At 28.6% G+C, this 11,635-nt stretch overlaps 2 protein-coding genes across 3 annotated transcripts in view; one reads left to right on the top strand and one right to left on the bottom strand.

Annotated features, from left to right (window-relative positions):
• Positions 1-2,096, top strand: part of LOC107623564 (probable pectinesterase/pectinesterase inhibitor 47) — a 7,277-nt gene extending 5,181 nt beyond the window's left edge. Inside the window, exons 3-4 of one of the 2 annotated variants that reach the window (XM_016325893.2) lie at positions 506-1,194; positions 1,889-2,096. In XM_016325893.2, coding sequence (XP_016181379.2) covers positions 506-1,194 — 689 coding nt within the window. In that variant the 3' untranslated portion in view covers positions 1,889-2,096. Of the gene's footprint in view, positions 1-505; positions 1,462-1,888 lie in introns of those variants that run through there. The other variant, XM_021113517.1, reaches the window with a different exon arrangement.
• Positions 1,883-7,646, bottom strand: LOC107623563 (probable pectinesterase/pectinesterase inhibitor 46). The gene is made up of 5 exons (XM_016325892.2): positions 7,438-7,646; positions 6,588-6,965; positions 5,481-5,966; positions 3,491-3,814; positions 1,883-2,235 (listed from the first exon to the last, which is right to left on the bottom strand). The coding sequence occupies exons 1-5, from the start codon at positions 7,637-7,639 to the stop codon at positions 1,883-1,885; spliced, it is 1,743 nt and encodes a 580-aa protein (XP_016181378.2). The 5' UTR covers positions 7,640-7,646.

The following is an 11,635-nucleotide window of genomic DNA, read 5'->3' on the forward strand; positions in this document are numbered from 1 at the left end:
GATATATATTTTTTAACTAGTCAAATTAAAAATTAATTTATTACGAATTTGAGTTAATTATTAATAGATTACTGCTTACAGCAAATAAGAGTCAGATTCTCTGTTTATGTCAATGAATAAGCTGATCACTCAATGAATTTAAATTGATTCAAAATGACATTAAATAATTACCACTTTACCAATATACAGAATTTGTTTAAGCTTAAATAACTTGCACAACTTATAGAAAATTAAAAAAAAAAGCATTTTTGAATTGGGTTATACTAGATAACTAATAATTTTTTGAACAACATAAACAACTACCAATAAAATAAAAATACACTACATCTCCAAATTATCCACCTAAATTTTAATATTAGAATAACCATCCACACACCTAGTGAAATAAACATCCGATATATCTATTATTCACATTGTTTAATATTTTTATTATTTACCTATACTTTCCCTTTTGAATTTAACAATTGTATATGATGTTTTATATTAATACATTGAATTAATGCAGCTGTTAGCGGAGAAAGATTTATTGCGGTGGACATTACTTTCAGAAACACGGCCGGACCGGAAAAACACCAAGCCGTGGCGGTGCGAAACAACGCCGACCTCTCCACATTCTACCGTTGCAGCTTCGAAGGCTACCAAGACACGCTCTACGTCCACTCTCTCCGACAATTCTACAGAGAATGCCACATTTATGGCACCGTTGACTTTATCTTCGGCAACGCCGCCGTAGTCTTCCAAAGCTGCAACATCTACGCCAGAAATCCAATGGCCAATCAAAAGAATGCTGTGACTGCTCAGGGAAGAAATGATCCTAACATGAACACCGGAATCTCGATCCATAACTGCACCATTAGTGCTGCACCGGACTTGAATACTTCGTCCACCATGACCTACTTAGGTAGGCCATGGAAGGAGTATTCGAGGACGGTGTATTTGCAGTCTTATATTGGTGATCTCATAGAACCTTCTGGATGGTTAGAATGGAATGGAACAATTGGGTTGGATACTCTCTTTTATGGAGAATTCAATAATTATGGACCTGGTTCTAACACTAGTAATAGAGTTCATTGGCCTGGTTATGTGCTTTTGAATGCTACACAAGCTTCTAATTTTACTGTTCTTAATTTCACTTTGGGGAATACATGGCTTCCAGATACAGATATACCCTATACTGAAGGCTTGCTAAATTAGGTAAAAATTCATATGCAGTTGTTTTTATATGAAGTTGTTAGTTCCAGAACTGTTAGATGATTTGATATGTTAGTTTACAGTCTATCAACTATCAACTTGATTGCGAATATTCACCGTTGAATTATTAGGAGAAAAAAAAGAAGTTAACAATAGGGAAAATAGAGAATTATATTGTTTATTTGTTGGATAATAAATTTATGTATGTAATGCTTGGATTCTGAATGGAAGAAAATCGGTAATGAAAGGAAGGAAAATAATTTCTATAAATGGTTATTTTTTATGATTAATGTGACAGATTAATTTTTTGCACATTGGATTGATATGTTCTCTTTCTTTTAGTGTTGAGGGAATTTGTTATTTGTGTAAAAATAAAAAATAGTCACAATTGATTTTTAATTTTGATATGTTATCAATTTAAAACGATTTTACACATGCACTCAATTATGCAACGCCGCCTCAAAAAAATAATTATCTTTTATAATATTATTTCGCAATATTACTATAAAGTTTTGGTTAATTTTGTGGTAGGAATAAGCGTTTGAATTAGTTACTTTCTTTCAAAGTCTGTGTTCAAATATTTTATAATTCAAAATCATAATTTATTCCCCAAAAAAATATAATAAAAACATGATTATGAGAACGGAATTAATGAAGTTTTGCATCTGATCATAATTAAGAATGTTGGTTGTCACAGATCAGACTGAAAAGGAGCAGAAGATGCAGGAATCCATCTTTGGCCACCAAGAAAAGTCTTGACTGTAAACTTGGTAGCTTGTTTAGAAGAAATAGCTCTCAAGCCCTTCCACTTTACTCTATTTGCTGTAGAAGCCCCTGGTCCATAGTTCTGAAATTCAGCATAATAGATGGTGTCTGGTGCTGAGTTTCCTACCCAAGGTAACCATCCATTTGGGTTAATTAAAGCTTCCATTCTGGATCTAATGAACACTGTTGTTGAGTAATCCTTCCATGGCCTTCCCAAATATGTTTGGATAGAACTCAAGTTCCCAAAGCCTGAAATCTTGCAATTTTGTATTGAGATACCTGCCATGTTCATAGATTTCAATTGTTTAATTTAACCAATGAAACACGGACACTTTCTTGATTTGTCGTGTCTTCATGTCGGATACATGTCAGACACGACACACGTTGACACTCGTCCGACACACGTGTGTCTTCTGTGTCCAACCGTGTTTTAATACCATTATGTGTCAACGTATTTAGTCTTATTCTTCATATGTATTATTGAAATGAGTTTAAAAATAGTATATATTATTAATTATTAAAACAAAATATATTTTAAATACTTTATATAATTAAAAAAATATTAAAAATAATTCAAAATTAATTTATATTTTAATATTAATAAAATACGCGTATCCCATGTCCGTGTCCGTGTCCATATATCATAGAATTTAACAATATCATATTTATTTACTATCATTAACTAGCATACTCTATGTTTATTGATTTCGATTTTTAATTTAATATCTTTTTATGAATTATATACGATGAAAGATATTTTAGAAAAAAAATTGTGCATCAAATTTTTCTTGTCTTCGTTATATATAATGCTAGGAAGACAAAAAAAAATAATTCAAACTTATTATATTTAACATTCATTAATTTCAATAATAATTAATGAAGGTTAAATAAAACAAATTTTAACTAATTTTTTTTGTTACCAAATATTTCGGTTATATATAATAGGAGCAAAAACGTTTGATAATTAAAAGAAATTAGCCAAAACCAACTAGAACTTGCGAGATATATAAACGTAGATATATAAGTTCATTTTTATTGAGTTGTGATTAATAAATCAATAGAATCTAATTATATATGTTTATTATGAGTTTAAAGACAAGGATTATATGGGAAAAAAAAAGTAACAGATTTTTTGAAGTGTTTTGCAATCTCTTTACAATTAAATATTAAAAATAAAAAAAAAGACAAATAGGTCCTTGACCTTTTGTTTTGTGGATATTTTTGTCTTTGACTATTGAAAAATACTTTTAAGTCCCTAATCTTCACAAAATTTGGACGGATCAGTCCCTGACGGAGGCATTTGGACGGATCAGTCCCCTGACGGAGGCATTTGGACGAAGGGACTGATCCGTCCAAATTTTGTGAAGGTCAGGGACTTAAAAGTATTTTTCAATGGTCAAGGACGAAAATGTTCACGGGGCAAAAAGTTAGGGGCTTATTGTAATTACTTTTCTATCTCCATCAGTTTTTTAACAACAAAGAGTATAGTTATTGTTTTTATTCAATTAAAAAAAAATAAAAAAAGAGAATATACCTGTGTTCATGTTGGGATCAGTTTTGCCTTGTGCAGTGATAGTGTTCTGCTGGCCAGGAATTGGTAACTTTGGGAAAATGTTACAATTTTGAATGACAACAGCAGAGTTGCCAAAGATGAAATCAACTGTACCAAAAATGTTGCATTCTCTGTAAAATTGGCGATTGGAATGAGCATAGAGTGTGTCTTGAAATGCATCAAATTGGCATCTGTAATAAACAGCTTCATCCCCAGTTGTCATTAGTGCCACTGCTTGATGCTTCTGTGGACCAGCTGTGTTTCTAAATCCCATGTCTCTTGCTATGAAATTCTTCCCAAACACAGCTTTTATATACAAAACACAATCATTTTAAGCTTTTATTCAAAATTTCAGTAAATTCTTAATTTCTTCTCTAATTCTTTATTTTGTGTATGATAAATATAGGTTTAATTACTCTGCTGGTCTCTATAGTTTCGCAAAATTTTCAATTAGGTCTTTATGCTTTTTTTTTTCTTTTAATTGAGTCATTGCACCAATTTTTTTTAATTGGGTTCCTATACTTTTTTTTTCTTTTATTTAGGTCCCTGTGCCAATTTTTTTTAGTTGGGTCCCTATAAAATTAAGCCAATTACTACTAAGAGGAACTTAATTGAAAAAATAAATTTGGTGCAGGGACCCAATTAAAAAGAAAAAAAGTATAGGAATCTAATTGAAAATTTCACGAAACTATAGGGACCAACAAAATAATTAAACCATAAATATATTTATTAGGTATTTAACTAATATTTTTAATGTGGCAAAAACTCGCATGCAGTTTGTATTTACGTGAAATTGTTAGTTAAAAATCATTAAATAATTTGATATGTTTGACTAAATTATCATCTAACGATTTTTAACTATTAACTTTATATGAAGATAAACATGTGAGTCTCCAATTTTTAATATTTCCAAACACAGCTTTTATATATAAACAGAATAATATAAGCTTTTATTCAAGAGAGGTAAGGTAACTACTCAAAATTTGAGTAAATTATTAATTTCTTCTCTATTTATTTATTTTGTGTATGTTAAATATATGTATTAGGTATTTAACATTTTTAATGCTCAATTATATTATATGAATGCTAAAAAGTAGCTACTATATTAGAATATATATATTTGGTGTTTATTAAAAAATTTGCTTATAATAATTTGATTATATCGTCGTACCGAGATATAATTAGTAAACAAAAGATAAACCTTTTGTTTATAAGATATTCAAGTATCAAACTATTGTTATTTTTTTAAAAGATCACCTAAATAAACCTTAAAAGTAATTATGATTTTTTTTCTAACTAAATTTCTTTATAGTGTTTTTTATTTTTAAATTAACTTTTCAATAAAACAAAATGATAAAAAATAGTTAATTTGAAAAGAAAAACATATACTAGCTAGTCATGTCTTATTAGATATTTTTGCTCATCAATTGTTAACTACCTAATACAAAAAAAGAAAAAAAAAAAGAAATTAGGACACTAAATGTGTTAAATTGCCTTTTATTATTTTGTAGGAAGTCATATGTTATTTTCATATTAAATTGATATATGAGAACGGTTAGATAATTTAACTAATTTGACTAAATCATCATCTAATGGTTTTCAACTATCAATTTCACATGAAAATAACTGCATGTGAGTCTTCGTCTTATTAGGTGGAAACTCACACTCATTTATTTTCACGTAAAATTGATATTTGAGAACCGTTAGATGATATGACAAATTTGATTAAATTATTATCTAACAGTTCTCAACTATTAACTTCACGTGAAGACAAATGCACGTGAATAGAGGAATTAAAGGTGAAAATTCAGGTGAAGTCGACTTCGTGTGAAGTTGATATCTGAGAGCTGTTAGATAAAAATTTAGTCAAATCATCTAACGGCTCTCAGGTATTAACTTCACGTGAAGTCGACTGTACCTGAGTTTTCACCGAAATTAAAATAGAAAGAAAAAGAATTAGATTATTGTTTACCAAAAGTAGCAGATGAAAAGGTTGGTGTGCCATCAACAAAGTTAAGGCTAGCAGAAACAATAGTAGCATTCATGCCATCACCAATCATCATCACATTCCATTTGTTCTTCTCAACTCTAACATTCTCATAGTAAACTCCTCTCTTCACATAAATCACTGTCCTCTTACTACTCTTCTCTGGAACATGTTTCAATGCCTCGGATATTGTCTTGTATTTCCCACTCCCATCTTTGGCCACAACAATATTACTCTTTTCTTTGCTTCCAAGTAACTTCCTGTCCTTGGAACTAACCCATTCTGGAAATGATGAACTTAGCAGGCGTCGCCGCCGGCTCACGGTCATTGCGGCCGCCTTCTTCATCCATGTGATGATGGCCAGGCTGTTACTGGTGAACTCTGTTGAGTTTTTAAGGTAGTTTGTTGCATTCAATTTTAGTGATTCTTTTTCCTCATCAAACCCTTCAATGCAAGTTTGTTGGTATGTACCTATTTATATATCAAGTAGTTTTATAGATATTGATATTTGTTTAAACGGACTAATAATATTTAAATAACTAATTTATCTAATTAAAAATGATTATGTCAACTACTAATATTGATAGTTAATTTTAGTGTCTATTAATCTAATTAAAAAATATAATTAAATTGGATTTGGTGACCAATTTTTTTATTTACTTTTCACTTTAACCTTTAACTCTCCACTAATTTTGCAACTTTTTCTTGGAACATAATTTATCCATCAAAAGTTAACTCTATTTTGACCTTGAAATAAAAATATGGTTTAATTACTTTGTTAGTCCTATAGTTTTACAAATTTTTTAATTAGGTCTTATATATTTTTTTTTTAATTGAATTCTTGCACCAAATTTTTTTTTAATTGAGTCCCTACACTTTTTTTTTCTTTTATTTAGATCTCTATACCAACTTTTTTTTTAGTTGGATCCCTATAAAATTAAGTCAATTACTACTAAGAGGGACTTAATTGAAAAAAAATTAGTGTAGAAACCCAATTAAAAAGAAAAAAAAGTATAGAAACCTAATTAAAAATTTCATAAAATTATAGGACCAATAGAGTAATTAAACCTAAAAATAATGTATGATACATACCTGCAGCACTTAACCATGTTTGAAGATCATCAAAGATTTCAAAAAGGGAAGAGGAATCCACAGAAGACAAAGAGTTATTAAGATGATCAACTCCAAGATCCAAAAGCTCTTTACAATTGTCTAAAGCCTCCTTTGCCCTACCATCATTATTCAAGCCTTGGAAATGTCCATTATGCCCCCCACTATCAGAAGAGAAATAGCTACTAACAACATTTGACACTTCTTCTAAGGCCACCTTAATGGACAACCTTAATAGCTCCTCTGGCTTAACCTCCCCTGCTGATGAGTTCACAACAGAGCTCAGGCTACTGTAACATGATTCCTTGTACAATGTCACGTCGCAAATCGCCTTCACCGACGTGGCGAGCACTGAACCACCTTCATTTCGCAATAATTGCTCCAAAATTATTAATAATAAAAAAGTTATACGAACAAAACAGAAATATCTTACAAACATTTGTTAAGACGGTAAAAACTCAGGTGAAGTCGACTTCAGGTGAAGTTGATATTTGAGAGTCGTTGGATGAAAATTTAGTCAAATAGTCAAATCATCTAACGGCTCTTAGGTATCAACTTCACCTAAAGTTGACTTCATCTGAGTTTCACCAAAGTAAAAATACAATATGGTGGGACCTACTTTTTCATATTTGAATTCTATAAGTAAAATTTACGCGCCATAAAAGATACCCAAAAAAACAACCAGAACTTACCTTATTTAGCATTAATTAATTGTCGCAACAATTAATGAATACTAAATAAGGCAAATTATGGCTGTTTTTAGCTGATTTTCTTTGGTTACCAAACATTTCCGCAAAAATAATATAAGACGAGAAGAGATTATGATAACTACCATCTTGTTGAGAGTTATGATCACGAGAATTATTGAGAATTCCAAAAACAGCAGCAAGGACAACAGCAACGAGGATTATTGAGGAGAGGGTTATGATTATGATTCTCTTTCGGGTTTTTATTTGGGTTTGGTGTAGCATTTGGTCATGTTCATCAACTTTGCCGTATGATTTGAATGAAGACATGATTAACTTTAATTTCATGAGTATTAAGTTTTGTGAATGAATATTTATACATATATGAGAGGAAGAGTTTGGTATGACATGTTTATTCGTGCGAGTCACTTATGTTAAATTCATATTTGCATGTTTGGGTTAAGTGCTTCCCATGTTTGGTTGACCAATTTCATTTTTCTTTTCTTTTTCTAAAGATATTTGCAAATGACATTGGACGTGTTAGTGTTTACTTTTGAAAAAATTATATTTCTGCAATTAAATTAGCCTAAGCTTGACTTTTTTTTAATTTAGTGTGCAACCATCTAATTTAAGCTGGTATTTTAAATTGATAATGTAAATAACTCTTCATTTATAATCATCTAATTTAAGTGTACATCAAATTTACAACTTAGCAATAATAATATACATAATTTTCTAGTGGCAGGAAGAAGAACAATAAAACTCACACAACACTTGAATCAAAAAATATAAATTTAATAAGGTGAAAATTCGTATGCAATTTGTTTTCATGTAAAGTTAATAGTTAAAAATTATTACATTTAATAATTTTTAATTATTAACTTCATATGAACATAACTATATATGAGTTAATCACTATTAATATCGATCAAACTATCACTTTGTTATTTTAAATATTTTTTTCATGGATCTTTATAAAAAAAAAAGTCATAAATGATTACTTAGATGTTTGTTTGGTTTGAGAAACCTTGGTAACTTGATAAGGGTGTGCAAAACCTAAACAGAGTTGAAATTTAACCTAAATTTAAAGTATATTTTGTTGATTTAGATTTGTCATGTTTTTCGGCATTTATTTTGTATCTGGATTAGGATTATGTTTTTTTTTTTTTTTTACCAAAGATATGAGACTCGAACTCGCAACCTCTTAATTGAGTATGGGGAGACTATGTCATTTGAGCTATTACTCATTGGCTGATTAGGATTATGTTTATTTGCTTTCTTTTAATTTGCTTCAATTTCACTAATATTGTGTGTAAAATTGCAAAAAAATAATTTCCTTTATTTATTTCATAAGTATGGTGACTGTGAAATTGTGTGTCTGCAAAATTGAAAAATACTACGTATAATGATAGATAAATATTTGTATTTTGATGTGAAATAATAAATATAAAATTTTTTATGACGTTGATAATTGAGAATACTTAGATGATAACTTAGTCAAATATGTTAAATAATTTAATATATTTTAACTATTAACTTCACATGAAAATAATTACATGTGAGTTGTCACCTACATTTTTTTATTTATTATTAAAAAAAGCAAGAAATCTTCTCTCTTCAAAGGTTATTAAGATATTAGATAATGTCAAATGAATTGTAGTTATATATATATCTAACAATATTTTTGTTTCTTTATGTTTATAATCTAATATACATTAAAAAGAATATTGTATTTCATTATAACAATTGATGAGTCTCTAATATAATCAATCGGTTGGACTAGTAAACCTCATACTCTAAAATCGTAGCTAAGAAATGATTTTGCAGTACATATATATACCCCATGGAAAATTAGAAATATTGTTAATTAACCCAATTTGGTACCTAAAATTAACCTATGCCATTTCCAATTTTTTTTTTTTGTCAAAATTCTTATAACAAAAAACACATAATAAATAAGTAAACAAAAATTTAGAAATAATTTTACTTATTAGAGTGGTCGTAGGTACTATCCCTTTCTCTCTCGCATTTTCATTTTCATTTTCATTTTGAAGTCCGATTCTTGGAATTACTTTAATTGTTAAAAAGAAGAATCGGATATTCCTGCAGCGAGAATAAAATGTGAATCATGTAACTTTTTTCACCTTTGATGTATAATAAGGATATCGCATTGGCCACGGAATTTAAGATTCTGATGAAGTGATGTGATGTGTAACACAATCAAAGTGTTCCTGCTATAGCCTATAGGTATAATACTTTCTACATACATACATACGTATATATATGTTTTATGTAGAAAAATACTCAAAAATTATTAAAATTTATTTTTTATTATAATTTTTAATTATTAATTCAATTTTTTATTTAATAATTTAATAATATATTTTTAGTTCACAATTTTAAATATTAATGACTAAAAATANTTTTTAAATTTTGTAATTTTACAAAAAATATAGCTTTTAAATTGGTCCAATGCAATTGCATTTATTTATTTTTTTTTGGGTTTATAGTATCTTCTAGTCTAATAAAATAAGAATTAATTTATCACAAATCTAAATTCTATTTAAGACTAATTACTAACTAATAAATTATCGTATACATAAAACAACATTTACTTAAATGGACGAACAAATTTACTATTCGACTAACCTAAATTAGTTGAACTACATTTACATATACAATGCAAGTAATTTTTTTTTTTTTTACCAAAGATAAGAAACTCAAACTTGCAATCTCTTAATTGAGTATGGGAAGACTATGTCATTTGAGTTATAACTCATTGGCTATACAATGCAAGTAATTAAACATAAGTTTTGAATAAAAATAATATATTTACGTATGAATTCAGAAAAAAATTGATTTTCCTTTATATTTGTACGAATCAATAAACATAATCCATTAATTTTATAAAAACTAATCCAATCACACGTCAAGTTTAGTTAACATTAGAAGTTAGTCAAATTGTTTTTCCAATTTTATCCTCGAGTCTCTTTCAATTTTCTCCATCCACATGCTATTCATTCTCTAACCCTCCATCATCATTTCATCCATCCCCACTCTCCAACCATCACACACAACAACAAAACAAGAAGAAGATTCTATTTATTATGCCTTTTTTTATTTTTCATTTTAGAGAATCCGAACCCTTTTCGCCGCATGTTCGATATATTAGAATTTAGAAAGGATATAAGAAAAAATGAAAAATAGCTTCGGTGGTCTCACAATACATTTTGTCTCATCATTCATCTTTATCTCTTCTATTGACTTTATTGCTTGTAGAATTTATATATATATGTTCTAAGGGAATCCAGATTCTGGGGAAAAAAAAAAAGCTAATATAAAAGGAGATTCTATTTAATAAATAAGTTCTTTTTTCGTACGAAAATACAAAGAGCTAAATTGGTCTATGAAAAATTATTTGATCTCTAAATTGATTCCTCAAAAAATTAGATTAATCAAAATCGTTCTCAAAAGATTTAAAATTAATCACGTTAATTATTTCGTTCATTCTGTCACTAATGATGTTAAATTTCATTGACATGGTATGTTAGTTTTGATAAAATTAAGGCATTGACGGATAAAATGGAAGACAGTCAAATACAATATTATTTGAATCACTGAGGGGACAGTAACTGATGAAGGCAGCAATTGTTGAAACCGGCATGGAGACTGAAACGCGTAGAGAAAAAGGAGAGTATGTGATTGTCGGGTCGGATTGTTGGGTTAGGCTCCGATTTTCTAATGGTTTGGACACGTGTATATGTCTGAATCCTCATAAAAAAAATTAACGTATCACATTAGCAAAATTTAACGTTATTAGTGACACAATAGACGAATGGATTAACATAATTAATTTTAAATTTTTCAAGAACGATTTTGATTAATTTAATCTTTCAAAAATTAATTTAGAGATTAAATAATTTTTCATGGACCAATTTAACTATTTACTCGAGATATAAAATACTACGAGATTAAGTTTATGTATTTGGTGATTAATAAACACATTTGACTAAATTATTAATAATTTTTATTTCTAAATAATATATGTTATATTAATATAAAAAATATGTTATATTTAACTAAAATTTTTTAATATATATTTTATATTTTCACATGTATATACGAATAGTTAATTTTTTATATATGGCTAGCATGCATGGTTGCGTATTTATTACCCCTGCCATGGTTATAACCATTCGTTTGTAATTGGATCCCATGCATCATGTTGGTAACCAAATAACCAGTGATGAGATTCATCAGAATTTTATGGGATATGCAACTTTTTCTTTCTTGTTTATTCTCTTTTATTGCGGCTAATATAATGTTACATCTACATCACCAAAA

This window comes from Arachis ipaensis, chromosome B10 (assembly GCF_000816755.2).
Source record: "Arachis ipaensis cultivar K30076 chromosome B10, Araip1.1, whole genome shotgun sequence".
Classification (NCBI taxonomy): Eukaryota; Viridiplantae; Streptophyta; class Magnoliopsida; order Fabales; family Fabaceae; genus Arachis; species Arachis ipaensis.